A 24,718-nucleotide genomic window follows, 5' to 3' on the forward strand; every position below is an offset into this window, starting at 1 on the left:
GCAGATGGACACTAGGGAAGGCTGCAGATGGACACTAGGGAAAGCTGCAGATGGACACTGGGGAAGGCTGCTGCAGATGGACAGTGTGCAAGGCTACAGATGGACACTAGGGAAGGCTGCAGATGGACAGGATATACCGAGCTGTAGTATATGTGGGAGCTAGGCCGTTGATATTGATATCTTCCGAAAAAATTATTTGAGACTCTCCTCTGATCCTTTCCATAAAATGACAATGTCATCCATTAACCTCTTATAGAAGGTCAATTTGGGTTGGGTTTTGCCACAAAATCTCTCTCTCTCCTCCCATTTTCCCAACATAATTTTATCTGCACTGGGGGCATACTTTGCTCCCATAGCCACTCCTTTCACCTGAATAAAGAAGGAACCATTATGTCAGAAGTAATTACTTATCCCTGTGTCACATATCAGGTGTGACCAGAACTGTGTGGACAGCAACAGAGGAACCCAGACCTATGCGAAAGTGAAAATATTATAATTTATTAAGATAAGTGAAACATATAAACACAACCATCTCCAATACAATACAGTGCACAACCAACCAAATACAGAGACCCACAAATAATAATAATAATGATCAGACAGATATATATATATATATATATATATATATATATATATATATATAAATGGGGAATACCGGAATCATAAACGTAGCCAGGCCAGGGTCATCAACGGGTGGTCAGCAGAAGGGGACAAGGAACAAACCGGACAAGGAAAGGATGGATGGATGAGGCTGCAGGGCAAGGGTAAGGGTAACAGATCACAGGAGGGACAAGGTTCAGGTGCAGGGTTCAGGGTTCAGGTATACAGACAGGATCAGGTTCAGATACAGGTACAAAGCTCTCAGGTTCAGGTCAGGGCGCAAGGAAGATACCAAGGCAAGGTGTGTGTGCTTGCCAGGTATTTATACACATCTCCTGCAATCAGGCTCAGGTGACACCTGATCGCAGGAGATGATGTCGGCTCCACACTGCCAGGAACCACCCGCTGGTGGACGCCAGCACTGCGGCCCAAAGATCACATAGTACCATATATCAGTACCACCAGCAGGGGAAAGCTCCCCTGACAGCTCCAGACTGCCAGGAGACACCTGCTGGTGATTTAGATGTACTGTAGTAGATGTGATTTACTGTCCAAAGCCATTTTAACAGCAGCCAATGCATCTAATTGTCTTATGCTGGAGTAAAGTGACTCAATGTCAATAGTTCCTTCAGTATATTCATCAAATGTTTACTGTCGCTTAAATGTGAAGGATATTTTTGAGTTAGTGGCTGTAAAAAGTAATCTATGCTTTACCTAATCCCGGAAAAAATTGAATTTATCCCACTATGGTCTCCCTGGGGGTTTCTCTGTGTTCTTGTGTATGTTTGTTAAATGGTAAATTATAGGCACCTTGGGTGTCTCAGGAATAAGATACTTAGCCTCTTTTTTATTTAATATGCCTTTCTTTTTTGCTTTATTATCCAGCTTGACTAGTCTGGCTTTATATATTTTTGTGGGATTGCCAGGAGGGTTTTTTATACGTTGTGTTATTTACTAATCTATCCAGTTCCATGTTATAATCATCTTTATTTAAAAACAAAACCCTCAATACGTTTTAAAATGTCTCCTTTTTTAGGACATGGTGTAGACTCAAGCATTTTATTATCTTGTTCAAACATTACATCCTTATGTAAAAAAAATAACAAACGTGTCATACTTACCTACTCTGTGCCATGGTTTTGCATGGAGCAGCCCCAATCCTCCTCTTCTCGGGTCCCCCGCTGGTGCTCTGGGCCCCTTCCCCTTGCCGAGTGTCCCCATAGCCGCTTGCTGTGAGGTCACTCGTGCATGCTCCCTTCTTAGCCAGCTCTCTGCATTGATAAGACACAGAGCGCGGCTCAGATCCCACCCACCAGGCTTTGGTATTAGGGGGGCTGTGGAGGGAGCTGCACACTTCTGAAGGTTTTTCACCTTCATGCACAGAATGCATGAAGGTAAAAACCTTCAGTCTTAACAACCACTTTAAAAACTTCTAAAAACTGAGTGGAAGGATTGCTAGGAGTGAACGTTAAACGATTTTTTAACCCACTGTTTTTATATTCAGAACTTTCTGTTTCTATAATTTGCAGTATTCCAGCAAAAAATGTTTTATTTCGTTTCCTTACAAATTTCTGTGTATCAATAAAAACTTTGAATTTGTTAACACCTTTATCTGGGGCATATTCAGTCCCAGATCTAGAACCTTCAACTCATATTCTGTAAATTCTATATTGCTTAAATTATAAATCCCTTGGCCTTATATTCTTTTTTTTTTTTTTTTTTTTTTTTGTTCTTAAGCCCTCCTCGGCTCCCTCTATATCATTTCTTTGCTGATCCCTTGGTGGCCACTGGGGGGGGCATGTGGGTAATTCCAATGTTGCCCTCCCCTTCTCCCTTTGTACATAGGTCTCCCCCTGGTGGGGTTCCATGGACCCCTCCTATTGTAAATAAGGGAATCCCCATGTCCCCTCCATTGAAAATCCCAGAGGCTCAGAAGTTTATTGTTGGACTGAATATATGCTACTTATCTTGGATATACTTACCTTATACAATTTGGCCTTCATAGAGAGAAGAGGTCATATATTTCTGGTGAGAGTGGAGTGTTTCTATCTAGGATAAGAGGAAGAGCACTGTTTGTCTTCTGGGTGTCACTTCTCTTTCAAGACACGATTCTCAACGCTTTTCTTACTTTATGTTTTATGATTTGCAGCAAGAGCATATTTTGGGACTTTTAAACACTTTCTTTGGGAATTTAACACATGTAATTTTGGTATTTTTTGTATTTAATTGAGAGCGGTACAGTCTTCCTAATTAAAATGTAAAATGTTTATAATTTGAGAGGTCCTGTTTTACAATTGTCGAAGATTGGAGTTTAAAGTGGAGTTCCACCCAAAATTGAAACTTCAGCTTATCTGTCTCCCTCCTCCTGGTGCCACATTTGGCACCTTTCCGGGGGGGGGCGCCGGGGTCCAACAGAAGTGGGGACAGGGTACCTGTCAAAAACAGGTACCCTGTCCCCACTTCTGTCGGACCCCGCCGCGGTGAGGTCCGTCAGAAGTCCAGCCCACTCCTCCTCACTCCTCCTTCCCCTGCTGCCAGGCCAGTAAGAGAGTGCAGCTACAAGCTTCCCGGCTGGGTTCCCTTACCGGCAATGACGGCGGCAGCACCCGACAGCCAATGGAAACAGCAGCTGCAGTGCCGACATCGCTGGATTCCAGGACAGGTAATCCTATGTGTCCATACACATTAAGTAGTCTACAGGCATTTTTTTAAGCTCATCGTTTAGAGGGAGAAAAAAAACTATTTTGCAATGTTGAGATCATTTTTATGGCAGAAAAAAATAAATGCAAAATGCTCCTAAACGCTAGCGTTTTTTCTGCCAAGAGCACTGGCATTTTGTTAGGTTAGTGTGCATGAAGCCTCAAAACCTCAGTTTTCGTGAAGAGGCAAGGTGTTGGCTCACTTACTAGGTCCAACCTCCATGTGCATGTCAATCTCTCTACTCTCTACTTTATACTCTTTACTCTAATTTATAACCCTTACATTTATTTTTTAACTCTTCTCTTGTATATAAACTTTCAAAATGTTTCATTATGAGTAGAGGTAGTTGTTTTCCTTATAAGATATCCACCCCACAGGGATTGCATCGATTGTTTTAGAGGAGTTAATTTACTAAAGGAGTATAGGCTGTTCACTTAGCTAAATTCATTTTTTAATTAACTTAGTGAAGGAGATAAAGATGTGTGACTGTTATTTACAAGCAAAAATCCTATTTTCCTTATTCCTGCACATGATTGGGTAGTCAAAGTGACACAGTACCTGCCTCATCATAAAAATTCAGTCGGCTTCCACAGCAAATGGGATCAATATGTCACCAAAGTACTGACAGCCTCAGAATCACTTTACTTTACACCGACCGGCTCTTAACATTGGGGAGATTCCGCCCTTCATCCCACCCATGCCGGACTGATGCCACTTGTTCTCATTGGTCTTTTCTGCTTTAGTTGCATTATTTTGGACTGGTGCTTTATGTCTGTCCTTTGATTAGTGGTACCATCAACCCATTTACTGATTTGATCTTGCAGTTATTTGTGCTTGACGTATACAAGCCCTCTGTTAGCTCCTAGCTCTAGTAAAATGGTTGTACTTCTACTGTCTTTTGTCTATATATGCTTTGGAATTGTCCTCACCTTGAGATAGTTAACTTTGTTTATTGGAAAACCCAATAAAAAAAAAAGTGACACAGTGAACACAGTTTCACTTTGGCATTCACTGAGCTAAGTGAAAATTCACGCTGCAAAGTGAACATGCTGTACTATACAAGTAAATCAACTCCAAAGTCCTCCATTGTAATAAGGAATTGGAAATAATTTAAATTATTATGTAGCTCTGAAAAGCATAAAGTAGACCTAAATATGGCTGTCCCAAAGTATATATTTAATTACAAAAATTATACAAATGTTTTTTATTTTAAAATAGACATACATTAATAACTATATTCACATCCAGCTGGTGATTTTTTTTACTCATGTATCTAAAAAATTATTTAAAAAATTTTACAGGTAGCAGTGTTTTGGAAATTATGTTGATTAGAGAATATACAATTTGTATATGGTTCTTAGCCAGCACTTACAGGATTGTTGTTTATAAAAGTTTTTTTTTTTTTTTTTTTTTACATTTACAGTTGTGTTTTTGATCCCTGTAAAGATTCGTTGCTGGTCCTTCTTTCACTATTCCATCATATATTATCTCCAAATGTCCTTGTAATTTACAAAGTCCTCAGTCTTTTCATTTACAGTGTTTTATTTTGAGATTTAGCAAAAACGATTCTTCAGAGCTCATACTGATTTTCCACAACTTTCCACAGCGCTGATTTCACCTCCAGATTTGATACCTCCGAGGCTTGACTCTGCTACAAAGTAAAATATTTTATCATTATTATCACTTGTGAAAATACTAGCAGTGCAGACATGATTCATTTTCAGAATTTGTTTATATATTCAGATTCGTTTTATATATTCGGATATATTTAGTTTATTATTGCATTCCGAATCGATTCGTTTTTCGGAAGCTATTTTAAAAGATTGGCTATATTCATTTTAACGCGTTAATCAATTATTTTGGGACATTATTAATGTATTGTGTTTGGGTTGGATGGCCGTGGATCCATCAGAATCATAACATAATGGAATGAAACAAAATACATTTTGGATTTGTTTGTTATGTTATGATTCAGAGATTCTGATGGATTCACCTCCATCCAACCCAAACACAATAAGTAGGAAACATCAACTTATTTTACTTTTATACCTTACTGCGTTTATTGCAATATGTTCCCATTTCATATGTAGTATGTTCTTATAATAATGAAAAATGTTAATGCAACATAAAAACTAAATGGATCCAAATCAATTCAGGTCATTCATTATGTTGTTAAGTTATTTCAGATCAGAATGAATTTTTTGTAGAAGTTGAAATTCGTTACTATTGTGAATCGGAGACCTGGATACCTCTGAATCTCTGAATAATGAAAATTTCGTCCAAATTTTGATTTGTAACTAAAACCAATCACACATGTCTAGCAGGATTGTGATGACTGAATGGATGTGGCTCGTGAAGATTATAGTATAGTGATTTGGGAAAAAAACATATTTTACTGTGGAATTACTGATTTAGCTAATGGTGAAATTATACTGAAATTATACTGAATCGGAGGCTCAATTTGGCTCATTGACCTGTTTAGGGGAAATTTGTTTTAACAAAAAAAAATCATTCTTTTATTTTAATTTAGAAAGTGTTCGTTTTCTTGCATGTGCGTGTGTGTGCGTGTGTGTGCGTGTGTGTGTGTGTGTGTGTGTGGGGGGGGGGGTTACGCTGGGGCAGAAGGCCAGAGGGACTGCATTAAGGGTAGTTCAGTTTATTCTATTTAGTCCTTTTTCTGTATTTGATCATTATTGGTCACTAGGTTTTTAATGTTTATGTTTTCTTTTATGAAGCTAATGAGGGGAACAAGAACATGTCCAGGATAGTTAAAAAGAGATTCTTACACCCTCAGGAACCAGTTAAAGCCCACTGCACCATCCAAAACGACCAAAAACACATTCCTTTTGTCTTCCCTATGAAATGACTCCAGTGCTTTAGACAAGATTGGCAAAGTTTTGTGAAAATCACCTGATTTCAGAAAAAGGGGAACTCTGTTTTATTCATCCCTATTGATAGTCTTTTGAAAGATGACAGGACATTTGGAGAAAATAATCATTAGGATGCTTTTAAAGTGTGTAAACTATGAACTTCTCTAATTTGCCCAGTTTTGGACTGAAAAACATACATTTGAAAGCATTTTGTTACATCTGTTCGATAAGTGCCAAAAAGTACCTGTTGATCCATCAGAAATCCTATGAGCTCTGCACAGTTCATAGTCTTCAGTCTTATTATGGAGAGGTTTGAGGGGGAGGTGTTCTTTAGTCCTAACACACTTTCTGTCCTATGGTAACAATGCTTCTTCTCCATAGATTTAGTACACTGAGTAAGCATTGTTACCTTAGATCAGGAACTGGCAGGATACCAGGTGAAAATAAAGGGTAAAAAAACCTAAAAAAGAAATTGAATGCAGCCACCTCATCTATGGACTGGTAAGTTTTAATATCTTCTTGGTTTTAGATACATTTTATCATATCTCTATTAGAGTCTGTTTGCACTTTTTGTAGTGTATGCAGAATATTAGAACATATGAAGGTCAGAACTTACAAACTTTATAGTCATAGGCATTGTACTGCCAGATGTGGCTTCCGAGTCTGACTTCTTGGACTGGAATCTTCGGAATCCTCTTCTATACTCTTCTCTTACCTGGACATGTAACAAGGAAACTGTTATTTAGCAGAGAACTATGGAATAGCACCATAGACACAAAGCTTGGTAAATAAATTTATGTCACATGACCTGGTGGTTGAGCAGGCAGTGTACACAGAAGATGTACAATCCCTGTAGGCTATTGCAGATGGTGAAGATGTAGGACATGACCAGGGAGCCTGACCCAAACTGAAAGATCCCAATAATCCAGGTACAGCCCAATATGAACAGCTGGGACAAAGCCTTAAATGTCAGAAGACTGTGTGGGAAAAGTAATGTACATAAGTTTAAAAAAAACATCAATGCAAATGTGTCTCAAATAAAGTTCAACGCCATCCCAAAATTTTTTTTCTTAATAGAGTGGTGAGGGTTTAGAACCAGTCCTTTTTATTGCTGTATGTGTCAATGATTTCTTCTCACTTATAGTCCCTGTGACATTCTGTCATTGCCATTGAGAGGCATCAAGAGCAAAAACAATTCTAGTTCTAGTCCTTTTACAGCCTTTTTAAAACATTGCATGTAATTGGGCTTTAAACTCAACACTTGACTATTTACATTCCAAGCTCAGATGCTTTCCATTCTTTCAGCTATAGATGAGATAATACCTGTATAAAATGCGGATGGGACATTTAAACAACTTTATTTTCAATGTATATCTTGTGTGATGGTAAAGTTAATTCCAATACCCCCACTGTCACCAGAATGTAACTATTCTTGCCTCAATCTTTACATAGAGGCAGGTGGACAAAAATCTAAGTGCCAGCAGACTGATAATGATTGTCACTGGGTCGGTTAACTATTTATTTATTTATTTATTTATTTTTATTATGCATTTAACCCTATAAACACACACACATACAGTAGTGCCAAAACAAAGAAAACATGGGTCCGTCCAAAACCCAGGGTAAGGTGAAACAACCCAAAAATGAGATTTTAAGTTTAGCCAAACTGGGAGATACAATAATGTATAAACATATAATAAAAACACAATGTTTTATTACAAAGTTTAAAATGTTACATTAACAACCCAATATACATCCAATGCCATATCTCTATATAATTTTTACAATAATAACCAATCAGTATCTTTTATAAGTGTGTAGGCTTGACGTGTGTTTCGCATAACTTCCTTCCTCAGGATTCACTCTTGAGCACAGAGAGAATAGTTTGAAAAAGGATCACCCCCTTGTGTTAGTATTTTGTTGAACCACATTTCACTTTAATTACAGCCTTTAATCTGTTGGGATATGTCTCTTCTAACTTTGCACATGTAGACTTTGCAATATTTGCCCACTGTTCTTTGCAGAACTGCTCAAGTTTAGTTAAATTTGATGGTGACTGTTTGTGGACTGTAGTCTTTAAGTCATTCCACAGATTTTTTATGGGGTTTAAGTCTGGACTCTGACTAGGCCATGCAAGGACATTTACCTTTTTTTCTCCTTCAACCCTTGTGTAGTCATTTTTGCTGTGTGCTTTAGGTCATGTTGGAAGGTAAACCTTCTTTCCATTGACAATTTCTGGCAGAGGGCAGCAGATTTTCCTTAAAAAATTGATGGTATTTTGCCCCATCCATTTGTCTTCTATCATTACAAGCATATACCCACTGTATATATATGGTTTACTTTTGTGTATATGATGTTCATTTGATTATTTGTTTGCTCTAGACATATCTATTCTCTATGTGCAAGCGTGGATCCTGAGGAATCAAGTTATGCTAAACACGTCAGTCCTACATGCTTATAAAAGATAGTGATCGATTGTTATTGTAAAAATATATAGAGATATGGCATTGGATGTATATTGGGCTTTTAATGTAACATTTTAAACTTTGTAATAAAACATTGTGTTTTTATTATGTTTGTACAATATTGTATCTTCCAGTCTAGCACAACTTAAAGTCCCATTTTTGGGGTTTTCTGCCTTACCCTGGGTGTTGTCCCATGGGGTGTACGGACCCCTGTTTTCCTCATTTTGGCAATGTTTCATTGGGATGGTGCCTGAGTGGGGATAGTATGTAGAGCTCATTTCACATATTCGATTTTCAACAAATACAGCAGCTACTACCACATCATTTAATGGAAACAAGCACCGTTTAAAGAATCTGGTGTAGTGATTCTGACCTTTAAGAAATACTTGTGACACTCACTGCCACGGCAGACGGGAAGGTAAGAGAGTTTAAAATATGGCAGATTTCTTTGAAGGAGCAAGGATTCTTTAATTTTTGATTACATCTTTTAAAAAATTAGCTTAATGATTTTAAAAAATCATGTTAATGAAAAAAGTTAAAGAAAAAAGTTTTTTACAGATATTACAGATATTTTAAAGATATTACAAAATAGACAATTGCAACATTAAAATAAAATAGAATAAAAGTAAAAAATGCTTATATAAAGAGTAGAGTAGAGTAGGTCCAAACGTATGTATTAAGCTCTCATGAATGACCTTTAGCGATCCATCACAATTTTGGTGGAAAACGCGAGTTACAGCTGCAAATTGCAGCAGCTTTGTGTTGACCCCTCAAAGGGTGTTTATGGAAATGAAATAAGCAATCAAAGGGTCTGAGTAGTGTGCTGAAGGGTGTGCTGATGGGTATTGAAGTGTTTTATAATACTTTAGAGACACTCCCTTAATGCCAGTTATTCATATTTTAACAATATTTCCAAATATAAAGGTTTCACAATGCAACAACCAATGTATTATTGAATAAATAAGATCTGTATAGATCTTATTTATAGTCTTCTCAGGAGTTAATGTGTCCCACCCACCTTCTGCACCTCATACTATAACCATGTTTGGTGTGTAACTGATAGCTATTTTCTAATACATCTGTGCAATTGCTTTTTATGAGTGTGATTTTTATCATTGCAGGATTTATGGAATATAAGTAGATTTTGGCAGCTTGGCAGGTTAAAAAGCACCAGACCAGGATGTGTGTTTGCTTACAACCATTCCTGGAGTGTTTAATGACTATTTTACAATAGCTATTAGTAGGTTCTGTCTTATTTGAGGCTTATATACCCAGTTACGACCAGGGTACAGGAGAGCTTGTTGAGGGCTCTGCTAGATGTTTTATGACATGGCAATTTTACAACAGGGCTTTATTAGAATTCTTTAGAGGTTTTGCAGACCCTGGCTAGCAATGTTTATCCAACGTGATCTGCTTGAGGTTGTTGTTTTGGAGTAGGAAGTGGATGCATTATATGAAATGTGTCAGCTCTCTGCTTAGCCCTACATATTTTTGAAGGGTCATCAGTTTCAATTTAGCCATTCAATGCCATAAAAGTATCAGACAGGCTGCTGCAGTCTTCAACGTGCCCTGAATCCCAGACCACTATAACATAGCAGTTTCCCCCCATCCCTCTTAGCAGTGCTCTTCCGAGCTACTGAAATTTTATACTGACCAGTTAGGCCACCCATCATAATGATGACCTGTTATTCCACTGCTTCACCCCCTACATGCCCCTAACTTTAAACATTATGAGGAAGCAATGAAACTGGCATGTGTACATTAGTAATGTAAGGATTTATAGGCTTTCCCATTCTAGTCTAAGGAGCTGAGCACACCCAACCTACTGGCTGAGTGACAATTCAGGTGAATGACTAAATATGACACTGTAATTTATGGCCATAAGTAACATGTGGCTAGTCCGGTTCAGGAGCAAGGTAAACATTACTATTAAAAAAATACTGCATCTTAAAACCTTTTCTGGTAGCAGAAGAACATGCTCTCTATGCATTTTAAAGTTCCCATTGGTTTCTGAACTGCACCACTCTACATTCTGGGTGAACTGTGCAGTACATATTCGTAGTATTATACTGTCAGAATGGTCCTTCAGTCTTTTTTATTTACACCCTATTAGTGATACTCAGAAGTGTCTCTCGATGCCTCCCTGTGACCTCCCTCTGAAGCACCTGTGACAATACTGACATTGATATTAACATCAGGTAGGTCAAAGGCAGGTAGTAGGAGAGCTGTCAGCATAGTCAGGGACCAGTGCTGTGGATATGATTTGTCAGGGAAGAGGGGGGCAGAAGTGCACCAAATTACCAATGTAAACCAATAACTTTTTTCTAGCTTACTAATCTGTTCTCAGTAGTTCACCAGGTTTTTGTCATTAAGCAAAGACTGAAAGAGGTAAGAAAAGGTAAAGAAAAAAAAGTTGATGGATTTGGATTTGGGACTAGTGAGGACCCCGAAGACTGCATGGGAGGTCAGCTCAGATATTGACTTCACAGGGGCTCGAGAGAGATCTGTGTCAATACAACCTCTCTGATCTTTTTTTTTTTTTTATATATATATATATATATATATATATATATATATATATATATATATATATATATATATATATATATATTTTTTTTTTTTTTTTAGTAAGTTTTAAATCAATTACACATAACATAGAACAGAGTCACCCATGCAGGGGCAGGGCCACACAAAAAAAAACAAAAAATGAGGGCCCAGTGTGAGAAGAGAACAAACACTTATGATTTATCTACAAAATTAACTACCAGAGAGGGATAGGGGATAGTACAGGAATCGCTAGGCTCAAACAACATATTAGGGATTAAGGCATAGGTAAGACATCATTGCAACCCTGGCCAGCATATTCCAGAAACACCTGAGTTTTAATGTACATATGGAGGCATGGAGGCATCATCTAACCAACAAGACCAGACTTTCTGGAACTTACGGGGACAACCTCTATTAGTATAAGTGTCTTGGTACAGAGGCAGATTAGAATTAAACACATCCAAAAGGACATTGTGGGAGGTAAGATTTGTTTCCAACACACAGTGATTGTCTTACAGGCATAAAATAACAGGAGGCTGACAAGGGTCCTTTACGCCATCATAGCAGCTAAGGATTCTACCAGACCCAGTAAACAATATTGTGGTTCAAGGGGAATGGCAATTTGCCTCACATGACTTATCACTTCCAATACACCTTGCCTAATTGTACTATACCGGACAGGTACAAAAGATGAAAAAAAACCTCCCTGATTTGGTGCGAGCAGTGCCAGCATTCTGGGGAAAGAGATGTAATCATCTTATGGAGTCTGTACGGGGTGTAGTAAGCTCTGTGTAAGATTTTAAATTGAATCATGTTATCCCTAGCGGAGAAAAAATGAGAAAAGGGAAAGTCCCAGATCTCTTTTCAGTCTTCATCGTCCAGTCCAGGAATATCCACAGTGCATTTCTGGCATAATAAGGATAGCTCGGGACTGAGCCTCTCCAATCGTTAATGATCTCTATGCCTGTGTTATCAGGTGCAATCAAATTTTCTGTGTTTAATTTGCCTCAACAGTCTCTCTAATGGGTCCCCTCCCACCCATATGGGCTGTCATGACAACAGTTACGCCACTGTTCACACTTTTAAGTTTATGAAACAAAGTTATTAAAAAAGTAAGGAGGGTATGGAATGTGCCATATCGCAAAACAGTCAATCAAATTTTAGTCTGGAGATATCAGAAAAAAGTTGCATTTTAATTGGCTGCTGTGTGTTGCTACACTTTGCACATTGTACTTTCCCTAACCTATATTTGCCATACCTACCGGGTGTGCTTTAAAGTTGAAACATTTTTATTGAGAGATGCCAGTTTCTTCTTAAGGAGCACAAATGTAAGAACCAAGAGGATGATATTTATCTAAGGAAACACATTGAAAGAAAAAGAGTTAGCCAAAGATTTTTTTACAACGGTCAGATCATCTTCTGAAAGATCTTCTATCTAGATGAAACTTACACTGATCAAAATTCAGTCAATTCAGCAGGGACTGTCCGAATTTCAATCAGCAGGTGGGCTTCCATGCTAGACAGAAGTTGTTTCTTTAATCAACTTCTGTTGGAGTGATATGTTGGAAATTTTTTTTGATCAGCAGCTGCAGTCAATCAGTCAATCTCCAGGGGGGGAATTTCTCCGTTCACCTAAAGCTGGCTATACACTAGTAGATTTTCAAATGAACATTTGTACCAATGCTGTCTGAAAGAACTTCAACATTTTGTTTGCTTTTAACATTTGATTCTGGTATATATATAATTTCCCAAACAAAAATCACATACACAGTTATAAATGTGTTTGTTCGAGAAATATTTTCCATCCTGCTCCTTCAAATTTTTTCACTGCAGTCAAAATCAAACTTTGACTTGACCCCACTAACAATTAGAAAATTAAATGAATGCTCTTAAAATTAATAATTTTGAACAAAATTCTACTAGTGTATAGCCAGCTTTACAGTGTATGGCCAGCTCTACTATTTGTATCCTCCAAGCATGCTTGCATGTTTTTTAGATCATAAATCCTCCCCCTTGAGCTGACACTTATCTGGGGGGGGATAACCGCCCACTGAATAAAATACTCCAACTTGGCTGATACCTCACAGGAGATATACAGAGGCTGTTGGAAATTCATAGATACAAAATGTTGTTGCTTCTAAAATTAGTAGCATTAAAAACAACCACCAAGTGTGTAGGACAACCCAAAATGTAACTAGCTAGAGATAGGATCACAGTCAGTACAAGGAGTCTAATTTTATATACTCACAGTAATAAGCACACAAACTGGACCAAGGAAACTCCAGATGAGATCTTTTTTAAGCCAACAACTAGAAGGAACACATAAGTATGGTTTTCAGGTGACTATGTGTAAATCTATATATTTTTAAACATGTTTACAAGGAAGAGAATCTCAGAAAGGTGATCCTTAAAAAGAGAAGCTCTGGGATGTTAATAATTGAATACAAGAAAATATCAGGTAATCAAGGAAAAAAAGAATCTCAGGGAAGGTTCCTGAAGAAGATACTCAGAAAGCACAATAGCTGAACAGAGTGGGCATCTTAGGAAGCATAGTTGGTACAGGGGAGAATATCAGGAAGGTAAAATAATGGAGAGAGGAGAATCAAGGGAAGAGTTAATAATGGAGAGAGGAGAATTTCATGAAGGTATATTAGCAGATAGAGAAGAACCTTGGAAAAGGTGATTACTGAAAGAAGAGAATCCTCTGAAACATTATTTAGTGGGAGAGCACAATTTTGGGAAAAGTCAGTGGTGGAGTGGAACAATCTTAGGAAGGGTAATTGGTAAAGAGAGCAGAATGTTGAGTAAAGTAAGAGTAAATGATGGAGAAGTGAGAATTTTAGGACAACTTTGGAAGGAATAAAGATTGTTCCCACAGTGGGATGAACAATCTGTGAACAGAGGGATGACTGCAGAGAAAATCAAAGAGATGATATACTCTGGAAGGATGATTTGGAAAGTTATCAGAAATGGAAAAAGGGATGTCTTTTCTATACTGCCATACACAACTTACAAATTTTCTGTTCCATATGAACCAGGTTGCATTGCTGCAGAGATAATAATGATGATGACAGGAATTCCAAATCCAGCTATACAAACGTATGGGAAAAGTTGGCGTTGAGATGTCATGTAATTCATGGCCTGCAGGTTTCGGACTGTCATGAAGAGTAGAGCGCTCTCCAGAGACATCCAGCAGAAGGCACAGAGGAAGGAGAACTGGAGGAGACCTGCAATCACCGCACAAAGGACCTGAAACGCATGAAGCAGAGAGTAGAGACACAGAGAATAAGTCCACTTCCCTATGAGTGAGCTCACATACACATGGGAATTTGATAGACTTCAATTTATACTGTATAATACTGTATAATTCATTTTATTTTATTGATGTATAATTTAATAAAAGTTATGTAGGTAGGCCATATAGATTTAACATGTGGGCAAGCGCATACCCGTCCTTTCAATTTTAACTTTATTTCTTGGCTTCTTTATTTCTGGTGAACTTGAGTGTGTATACTTTATTATGTATTACCATTAAGTTACCTTGCTTTTTGGTTTGTTTTCTTTTTTTGTATTGCACCTTGTGCCAATGAATGCCCAACTATAGAAACAACTATAAATAGGTATAGACCATTTTTACAATCTGAAGCTAATGTTATATAGTTAACTCTCTACAATGGTATTATATACATTCACCAGCCACTTTATTAGGTACACCTGTTCAATTGCTTGGTAACACAAACTGCTAATCAGCCAATCACAGGGCAGCAACTCAATGCATTTAGGGTACTTTCACACTGGGGTGGTGCCGGCGTCATCAGTTTTACCGCTGTTATAGCAGTGCTTTTTGACCGCTAGCGGGGCGTTTTTAACCCCTGAAGCAATTTGCTGCCCATTCATTTTAATGGGCAGGGTGTTTTGGGAACGGTGTATACGTATACACTGCCACAATTATGCTGCTTGCAGGCCTTTTTTTCCCGCCCTGCAAGCGCACCACCCCAGTGTGAAAGCACTGGGGAGGCATAAGAGGCACTTTACAGGCACTTTACAGGTGCTATTTTTAGCACTAAAATGCCTGAAAAGCTCCCCAGTGTGAAAGGGTTCTTAGTCATCTAGATGTGGTGAATACGACTTGCTGAAGTTCAAACTGAGCATCTGAAAGGAGGAAAGGGGATTTAAGTGACTTTGAACATGGCATGGTTGTTGGTGCCAGAAAAGCTGGTCTGAGTATTTCAAAAACTGCTGATCTACTAGGATTTTCACACACAACCATCTCTAGGGTTTCCAGTGAATGGTCCGAAAAAGAGAAAATATCCAGAGTTGGAGGTCAGAGGAGAATGGGCAGACTGGTTCAAGATAATAGAAAGGCAACAGTAACTCAAATAACCACTCGTTACAACCAAGGAATGCAGAATACCGTCTCTGAACACACAACACATCGAACCTTGAAGCAGATGGTCAACAGCAGCAGAAGACCACACCAGATGCCACTCCTGTCAACTAAGAACAGGAAACTGAGGCTACAATACGCACAGATAAAATTAAATGAATGTATTACAGCGCTCGCAATAGTGCAATTGTGAAGTACTGCTTGGTAAAGGTATTTATTGTGCAGAAAAAAAGGTAATTACAAAATGTAAGTTTAAAATGCATAGATTTATCAAAGGATTGCAATGAGAAACACCACTGTTGGCGTGCATTCCACCGAAAACCGAAAGTGACTTCGTATGGATTTAAAACTGGAAAATGCGTCAATACATTTCACCCTCCCACAGGGTGTCATCAAGTTCCTTGATGACACCCTTGATGATGGAGAAATGCATTGATGCAATTTCTGGTTTCAAATCCATACGACGTAACTTCCTTGATGACACCCTGTGGGAGGGTGAAATGCATTGACGCAATTTCCGGATTTAAATCCATACGACGTCACTTCCGGTTTTCGGTGGAACGCACGCCAGCAGTGGTGTTTCTTATTGTAATCCTTTGATAAATCTATGCCTGTTTTAAACCTACATTTTGTAAGTTCTTTTTATCTGCGCAATAAATACCTTTACCAAGCAGTACTTCACTATGGTCCCCTTCCTTTATGTAGTTTTGGGTACTATGATTCACGCTTGATTGTCATGAGCATTGGAGATTTCCCTGGTATCCTGATATGAATAGCCATCCCTAGCCAAGACTCTAATTCCGCGTACACATGATCGGACATTCCGACAACAAATGTTCGATGGGAGCTTGTTGTAGGAAATTCCGACCGTGTGTAGGCTCCATCGGAAATTTTTTGTCGGAATTTCCGACAGCAGAAATTTGAGAGCTGTTTCTCAAATTTTCAGACAACAGATTTTGTTGTTGGAAATACCGAGCGTGTGTACACAATTCGGACGCACAAAATTCCACGCATGCTCTGAATCAAGTATGAGACGGAAGCACTCGGTCTGGTAAAACTAGCGTTCGTAATGGAAATAGCACATTCGTCACACTGCAAATTTTGAAATCTTTCAATGCAGCGCATTCTCTTCTTCTTTATAATGCTAGAATTATGAAGTTGTTTTGCTGCTGATATGCACACAGAGTTCTGACAAACTGATTTCTTTCTTTTTTTTTTTTTTCGCCAGATGTCCAGAATAATGTTTATAATTTTTGTTTATAGTGATTTCCTTTTTTTAAAAAAAAAATCAAGATCCCCTGTTTTTAATTTTTTTTCTAGTGATCTTCATAATATTTTTTCTAGTTTTGTGTGTCAAGTTACCACAACACCATTATTATCTTGTATTTTTTAACCTCAAAGAGATTGGTTGGTGTTGGTGTCTCTTGTTAATTTGACATTGTATTTTTGAAATGTACCTGCCTACTCACAAACAAACTGTCCTTTTTTAATAATAACACAGCCAATGATTTAAGAAAAAAAAAAAAACATTTATTAGGAGTCATAACAAAATAAAGAGGAAGGCAACGCTGGATAAACTGGTGAAATTAGCAAAGCCTTTTTACCCCAGGGCACACATCAACTATTTGACACGCAAAATTGGTGGCCTGAGGATTCCATTTATTAGGGAGCACAATCTGGTCAAGGACTCCGAGAGATAAAAAACAGCAGCAGGTGACATATATGTGAATAATAGGGAAAAGAAATTGCGCTAAGATAAATGTTAAATGGAGCTGTATCCAAAGCACAGCCCCCCAAAAGCTGCAATTCTCATTTAAACATAAATACAAGAAAACAATCAGAAAAAAAACAGAATCGCGCTATAAAAAATTGATATCAATAATCAAAATAAATCTCATACATTCATCTATTAATAATGAACGTCAAGGGTACGTTTAAATGGAAGCCCAAACATCTACATGCACATATACAAATTGGTGATAAGACCATTAATAAATGCGTGCTTTGTAGATAAATTGTGGTACACAAATGTGAATATGAGTCAATGGTTCATGAAAAAATCCCATAAAAAATGTGATATATAAAAAAATCAGTGAATAAAAATTATTAATAAATAAAGATAAACATCTACAGACAGCAAAAAAACACCCGCGCAAAAATATATGAATGAAAAGTCCATAAGATGCAAGCTGAATATCATCGGAAAGATGTTGAGTAAAGGTTTTAGTCGAATCCACCACCAAAACAACAGAAATGGACTTTTACCAGAGCTCCATGATCCCCCATAACAGAGGATCTAGGAATGCATGTATAAAGGTACTGGATGGCTTCAGGATAAACAGAAAACCTCAATATCGGGCAGTCCCCTCCCGACCAATCAGATCACGTTGGAACTCCTGTGTGGTCTGACGTGGAGAAAATCTGATGCTGGTGGCCGTGCGTTTAAGATGAAGACTGAGAAGACTGAGACATATGTGTCCCCAGGCTGTGGTCTTACAACAGCCTGCGTCTTTTGCCAGACCAGACCGAACCCAGGCCATCACTCTCTTGTCTTCCTTCCACGCTTGCTTCTATGCTTGCTTCCAGGCTGTGGCTCTGGTGTTGGAGTCGTGGTAGGAGGTGGAGGAGGTAGAGGAGGAGAATGGTCCAACTCACACAGGTAGGTTTTGCTTGTGAGTTCACCCCTCAACCCCTTATTTAGGGCAATATATATCACTTCCTCACAAAAGAGGCATTGGCCCACCTCCATTTCATGCATTTTGTTGGCAGCCATGCAGGCATAGGCCTCAAGAAGACTGGGGGGGGTTCTGAGGGCCACAGAAGCCTGCCGAATTAACCCAAGTGCTGACTCCTCCATGTTACTCCCCTTCCTGGGCCTTTTTTGTTGAAGGCGGAGGGGAGGGACCTGGGATTCAGTCAGGCTACTGGGCTGGGCCACCTCCTGGCTGCCACTTACCCCCGCCACCTCCTGGCTGTCACTTTCCCCTGCCACCTCCTGGCTGCCACTTTCCACAGCCTTCTCCTGTCTGAGGATTTCCTGTGTATGAAAAAGGGACATAGTTTATTGTTCATGAATCACACACAATTTTTAGAAATATGTTGAACAATGCTATACCTGACTCAAGCTGGGCTCCCCAACATCTTTTTCCTGGTTGGAAGGCCCTGGTTGGAAGGCCCAGGTTGGACGTCGGAAGCCTCAGCTGGGGTGGAAGGAAGAGTGGAAGGAAGGGTTGAGAGTGATGGATTGATTTCAGTCTGGTCTGACAGAAACCGCAGTCTGTCGTAGTACCAAAGCCTGCGTATATAAACGTTATCTGCTGCTGCTCCTGATCTCTGTGAATCCTGGACCCTCTTGCGCTCCCTATTATAAGTGCTCCTCAGGCCACCAATTTTGCACTTCAAATAGTTGATGTCTGCCGTGGGGATCTGCGGCTTCACAAATTCCAGCAATTTATCCAGTACTGCCTTCCTCTTTAGTCGATTTGTATAAAAGGGGTGTTTTGTCTGCCACAGACAGGGCAGCTCTCTGTACAAATCAATGAATTGAGGGAGAAAATCATGATCCGATCCATTTTATCTGCAAGACACAACACAAGACAAACCCTAATGTCAGGCTAAACTTGCATAGCAGTATAGGCCACTGATGCCCCACGTTAAAATTGTACCTTTGTTAGAATGATCGGCGCTTCCGCTACCCCGTCCTCCGCTCACAGATCATACGTATGACGCACGCATGTTATGCTTTATATACACTGCGCATGCGTGAAACTCCGCCCGCCCCTGACCTTCTTTATAGTATATTCCCCGCCCCTTCTCTTTCGGCGCAGTGGGAGAGCACAGTTCAGAGAAAGAACAAGTGCATGAAGACAGCAGGAACGTCGAAAGCCCAGAGCCACAAATGTCACGATCTCGGAGGAGATTTAAGGCTTCAAATATGTCCTTTGTAGAGATGGTGGAGATGGTGGACACCTTTAAGAGGGCCGACTATGATGGGAAGCATGGACCTTACCTAATGTCAGAAAGGCCAAGATCATGACTAAAGTTGTGAAAAGTCTCCACAGGAATTTTGGGGTACAATAATCCAAGGATCAACTGAGGAAATGATGGTCAGACCTCAAATTGAGGGAGCACGATCAGTACAAATGAATCAAGAGAGTGCTGCAAAAAAGTAAGTATTTGTCCTGTGTTCCTATTATTATTATTACGTTCGTGCTGCTCCATGTGCTTTTCTTTACTGTTGTACAGTTTAAAATGGCAAGTTTCAGGTTCCTGGGCACAGTAATCATTCGTAGTAAACATTGTTCGTTCACCCACTAATACGATGTTTTTGGCAGATGCAGGTTAACTACATTTGTTCATGCCTATTTGGATTAAAATAAGTTTAGTACATTGTTGTTTAGATGGGTTTGTAACTAGAATGAAATGCAAACTTGATTCAGTGTAAGTAGAGGACACTCAGCAGCTGTTTACACATGTGGAAGCAGGAGCACTAGTGTGGGACACCAGAACAAACTCTTTAGGGTGTCCCTTACAGTGGCTCCAGTGGTTACTAGGGGTCTCTACATGTGTGAAACTTGCACAAAACAGGTAAGTATTCCAGCTTTAAGAAAGGGAAAAAAATGTCTTCAGCTTGGAACTGCCAACAGACAATTGTATGACACTTCCAAGCAATGTTTCATATTACTATTTCTGCCGTCAAATATCTGTGTGCTAAGTATACCTTTTTTTTATACACATAGGGGAGAAAAGAATCGGGACATCAGAGGACACCAGGTACCCCCCACCTCCTAAAGAAGGGGAAATCCCCACACCACAACCTCAGGATGTAGAGGAAGGATGATGTAGAGGAAGGAGAGGTTTATGAAGTGGGTGAAATAGTGACCACAACAGGTAAGTGTCTGAGACCACAGCTTCAGGTAATAGATGGATGCCTGCATATTTATAATACATGGTGTTTTTTTTATTTTAGGTGATGTGGATGTTGTGGAAGAAGAAACATATTTCACAAGTGCAAGTGCACACGTCCTCATCAGGGAGATCATGGTGTGCAATCGTGATTTACAGAAGATCAAGGAAGACATCAATGATGTGCAAAAAAGACTCAAAAAAATCATTGATGTTTTAGGCAGAATCTAAAACACCAAAATTTTTGATTTTTTTTTTTTTTATAACCTTTCTACAAAATGTTGAAAGCCAAATTTTGAAGATGCACACAGTGTGTCAACATGTGCTATCTGCCATCACGGGATATCAATGTACGCGTTTTGTGGGTACAACCCCTTCCTTGCAACTAAAGTAGCTGAGAGGAAGGGGTTGTACCCCCGAAACACATCCATTGATCCCCCATGATGGGAGCTAGCACACGTTGAGATTAGGCATGGGATCAGGAGGGAAATCCCCATTTTGACTCCCAATTTGTGTGCATCTTCAAAATTTGGCTTTCACAGGGGTGACATCACCCCATCTGATGAAGGCAAGATCAACACAGTTTGGCCATACTAATGTCTGATATTGCCTTCAATTTATCAAAGTTGAACTTTGTAAGTTCCTGAGTTGTGTATTGTTTTATGTTTTTAAAAACATGCCTTTTTACCACAAAAAAAGGATATTTCTACTGTCCAAAAAAAACGGTTTATTCCAAAAATATGTTGTTTTTTTCAAAAACCCTTTTCAGGGAAAGGGAAATATTTTTCAGTTTAAAATACACATTTATTTGAAAAAATACATTTAAATACATATAATGTGATGTTAAAGGAGAAATCTTACCTTAATATAGTCCTTCTGCAGGACCTGAATGATGGCAGAACAGGTCTCTGGAATAATGATCCCCAGAGCCTGGGGGGGAGATGCCTGTCAAGAACTTAATGTCCTGTAGACTTATCCCCATCGCCAAGTACCGCAAGGTGGCAATGAGCCTCTGCTCGGGAGTGATGGCTTGCCGCATGCAGGTGTCCTGCTTTGTAATATAAGGGGACAGCAAGGCCAACAGAAGGTGAAAAACGGGGTCCATCATCCAGAGATAATTCCTGAAATCATCAGTATTATTCTCAGGGATCTCCCGCAACAAAGGCATGTGTGAGAATTGGTCACGCTGGAGCAACCAATTCCTGGTCCATGAACTCCTCCTCGCCCTGTTCATGGACTAGGCTTGGGTCAAAGTAAGAACCCGAACACCAAGCCCCTGCAGAGCATGAACTCTATAATGAGTACGTACCCACAACATGGCTTCAAAACGGTTGGCTGGTCAGAACGAACTAACAGAACGCACTGAAAATCAAATACGTAATATAAAAGTGTACACTGAAAACCAGATACGAACTGACTACATGCAGTGAAAACCAGATACAAACCCACAAGCACAAACTGAAGAGCAGTAACGATCTGAAAAGCACAAAGCTGAAAAGCGTAAATTGTCTCTCACCAAACTTCTACTACCACGAGATTAGCAGAAGGAGCCCAAAGGGTGGCGAACTGGCTATTGAACTTCCTCTTTATAGTGCCATCATATGTGCTGTATGTCAGCGCGTTCTTGACGATCGGAATTTCTGACAACATTTGTGCGACCGTGTGTATGAAAGACAAGCTTGAGCCAACATCCGTCGGAAATAAATCCCAGGATTTCGTTGTCGGAATGTCCAATCGTGTGTACGTTGCATAAGTGTAAAACGACCCCTAGACTGAAAAGCTGGGGGTGTATTCCATCCGGTGAGTGGGGACACGGGAGGGAGTGTGGCGCACTTGGCGTTTGAAGCGCGATCGCACTTTATGAATTGGAGCACATCATTCACCAATATATGGATATTCACTTACTTATTAATTGTTTTCACTGTATTATTTATTATTTTTTGATACATCATTGCGCTATTACGAGTGCTGTACTATATTACTTTTATTTTATTTGTTGAGGGTAAAGCACCTTGTGTACAGCAGCTGCAAACTTTATTCAGATTTTTATTTGGTTTAACATATTTAAATTTTTTACTTCTAGCACGAGTATATATATTTTGAATATATTTCTTTTACAATTTGCACAGGCTCACCAAAATTGGACAATAGTAGAGTGGAAAAATGTTGCCTGGTCTGATGAGTCTCATTTTCAGCTGCGACATTCAGATGGTAGGGTCAGAATTTGATGTAAAGAACATGAAAGCATGGATCCATCCTGCCTTGTATCAACGATTCAGGCTTGTGGTGGTGGTGTAATAATGTGGAGAATATTTTCTTGGCACACTTTGGGCCCCTTAGTACCAACTGAGCATCATTTAAATGCCACAGCCTGCTTGAATATTGTTGCTGACTATGTCCATCCCTTTCTGACTACAGTGTACCCATCTTCTGATGGCTACTTCCAGCAGGATAATGCACGATGTCACAAACATCAAATCATCTCAAACTGGTTTCTTGAACATGACAATGAGTTCACTGTAGTCCAATGACCTCCACAGTCACCAGATCTCAATCCAATAGAGCACCTTTGGGATGTGGTGGATGCGCAGCCAACAAATCTGCAGCAACTGCGTGATGCTATCATGTCAATATGGACAAAAATCCCTGAGGAATGTTTCCAGAACTTTGGTGAATATATGCCATTAAGAATTAAGACAGTTCTGAGGGTAATAGGGGGTCCTACCCGATACTAGCTAGGTGTACCTAATAAAGTGGGCGGTGAGTGTATATTATCAGGCAGCTCAGGAGGGTGCAGAACCAAGCTTGACTCCTATGCCCTGTACACACGATAGGATTTTCCTACAACAAAACCGTGGATTTTTTTCCGACGGATGTTGTCTTGCATACACATGGTCACACAAATGTTGTTGGAAATTCCGAACGTCAACAACGCGATGACGTACAACATGTACGACGAGCCGAAAAGATGAAGTTCAATAGCCAGTGGGGCTCTTCTGCTTGATTCCGAGCATGCAAGGAATTTTGTGTGTCGGAATTGTGTACACACGATCGGAATTTCCAACAACAAGCTCCAATCGAAGATTTGTTGTTGTAAAATTCTATCGTGTGTACAGGGCGTTACAGTAAAAGTGAATATTTACATATACATTTACCTGCCCATATCTCCAGTTCTACTAATTGTTTTGTTCTTGTTATGTGGTTTTCACTGAAGGTCGCCTATGCTTATTCAATTGCCGAATGCATAGGGTCTATTTCTCAGGTCTATGAAGTTAAGTAAGAGAAAATTACAAATTTACCTGATTCCCAGTCTGCTGCAAGCCAAACAAAGCAAGTAGTTGTCCAAGGAAGAGGCAACCGCACAGAGCTGTCAGGAAGGAGGTGTGAGCACTCTTTATAGACTGACACAGGATGAATGTGATCAATGATAGGCAGAGACAGACAAGAGACACACTCAGGCCAATGCGAGAGATCAGAATTAAGCCATAATTCACCTGTAGATGAGATAAATGAAACTTTTAAAAGGTTGTCCACCTGTAAAGGATTTTAATATTTCTGGCTTGAATGTATCAAAAGTACAACTGCTATTTAGAAAGAATTAGGTTGATTTACTAATGAAGTTGAGAATCTTCACATAACAAATTGTGTGAAAATTCATTTCAATTACACAATCATGTGAAAAGCAAAATCCTTTTCATTTGATTCATCACTGGGTATCAGAAGTAAACAGGACTTTGCGTTTCATATAACTGAACAGAATATTCACACAATTTGTGTGGCGAAATGTTGGCCATTCTTAGCCATTAAATACTGAGGTTCTGCTTCCTACTTTGCAGTGCTGCAAAATAATTGTGCTTTACTGCTCCTTCTCATAGTGTCAGCTGACCCATTGAAAACAAAGTGTTCCCTGTCTGGAAAATATCTTTTCTCAACAGTTCTTAAAGCCTAAATTTGGCTAAAATCAAAAACATAAAATTCAACACAAGGGACAAACATTAACTTACAGTTAGTATAAAGTGTCCCTTGTGCTGATTCTTCTCCTTTTAGGAAAAATCATTTCCTAATCTCCACCCCCGCCAACCACCCCCACTGCCTCATTCAGAGATCCCGATCCCTATGTTTTTGATTTTAGCTAAACTTAGGCTTTAAGAATAAAGACAAAGGGGTTGCAAACTGGGTGCTTATCCACTATTATTATCCATTATTAGCTAACCTACAAACATATATCTATATTTATAGTT

At 39.2% G+C, this 24,718-nt stretch overlaps 1 protein-coding gene across 3 annotated transcripts in view; it reads right to left on the reverse strand.

Moving 5' to 3' along the window:
- Positions 1 to 477: 477 nt before the first annotated feature.
- The window catches only part of LOC141133238 (adhesion G protein-coupled receptor E3-like), a 133,419-nt gene continuing 109,178 nt past the window's right edge, over positions 478 to 24,718 (reverse strand). For all 3 annotated transcript variants that reach the window (XM_073622495.1, XM_073622496.1, XM_073622494.1), the window contains 7 exons: positions 23,777 to 23,971; positions 14,199 to 14,434; positions 13,434 to 13,494; positions 12,448 to 12,539; positions 6,982 to 7,150; positions 6,790 to 6,888; positions 478 to 4,954 (listed from right to left, as the gene is read on the reverse strand). In XM_073622495.1, coding sequence (XP_073478596.1) covers positions 4,874 to 4,954; positions 6,790 to 6,888; positions 6,982 to 7,150; positions 12,448 to 12,539; positions 13,434 to 13,494; positions 14,199 to 14,434; positions 23,777 to 23,971 — 933 coding nt within the window. In that variant the 3' untranslated portion in view covers positions 478 to 4,873. The remainder of the gene's footprint in view (positions 4,955 to 6,789; positions 6,889 to 6,981; positions 7,151 to 12,447; positions 12,540 to 13,433; positions 13,495 to 14,198; positions 14,435 to 23,776; positions 23,972 to 24,718) is intronic.

Source organism: Aquarana catesbeiana, linkage group LG03 (genome assembly GCF_042186555.1).
Source record: "Aquarana catesbeiana isolate 2022-GZ linkage group LG03, ASM4218655v1, whole genome shotgun sequence".
Lineage (NCBI taxonomy): Eukaryota > Metazoa > Chordata > Amphibia > Anura > Ranidae > Aquarana > Aquarana catesbeiana.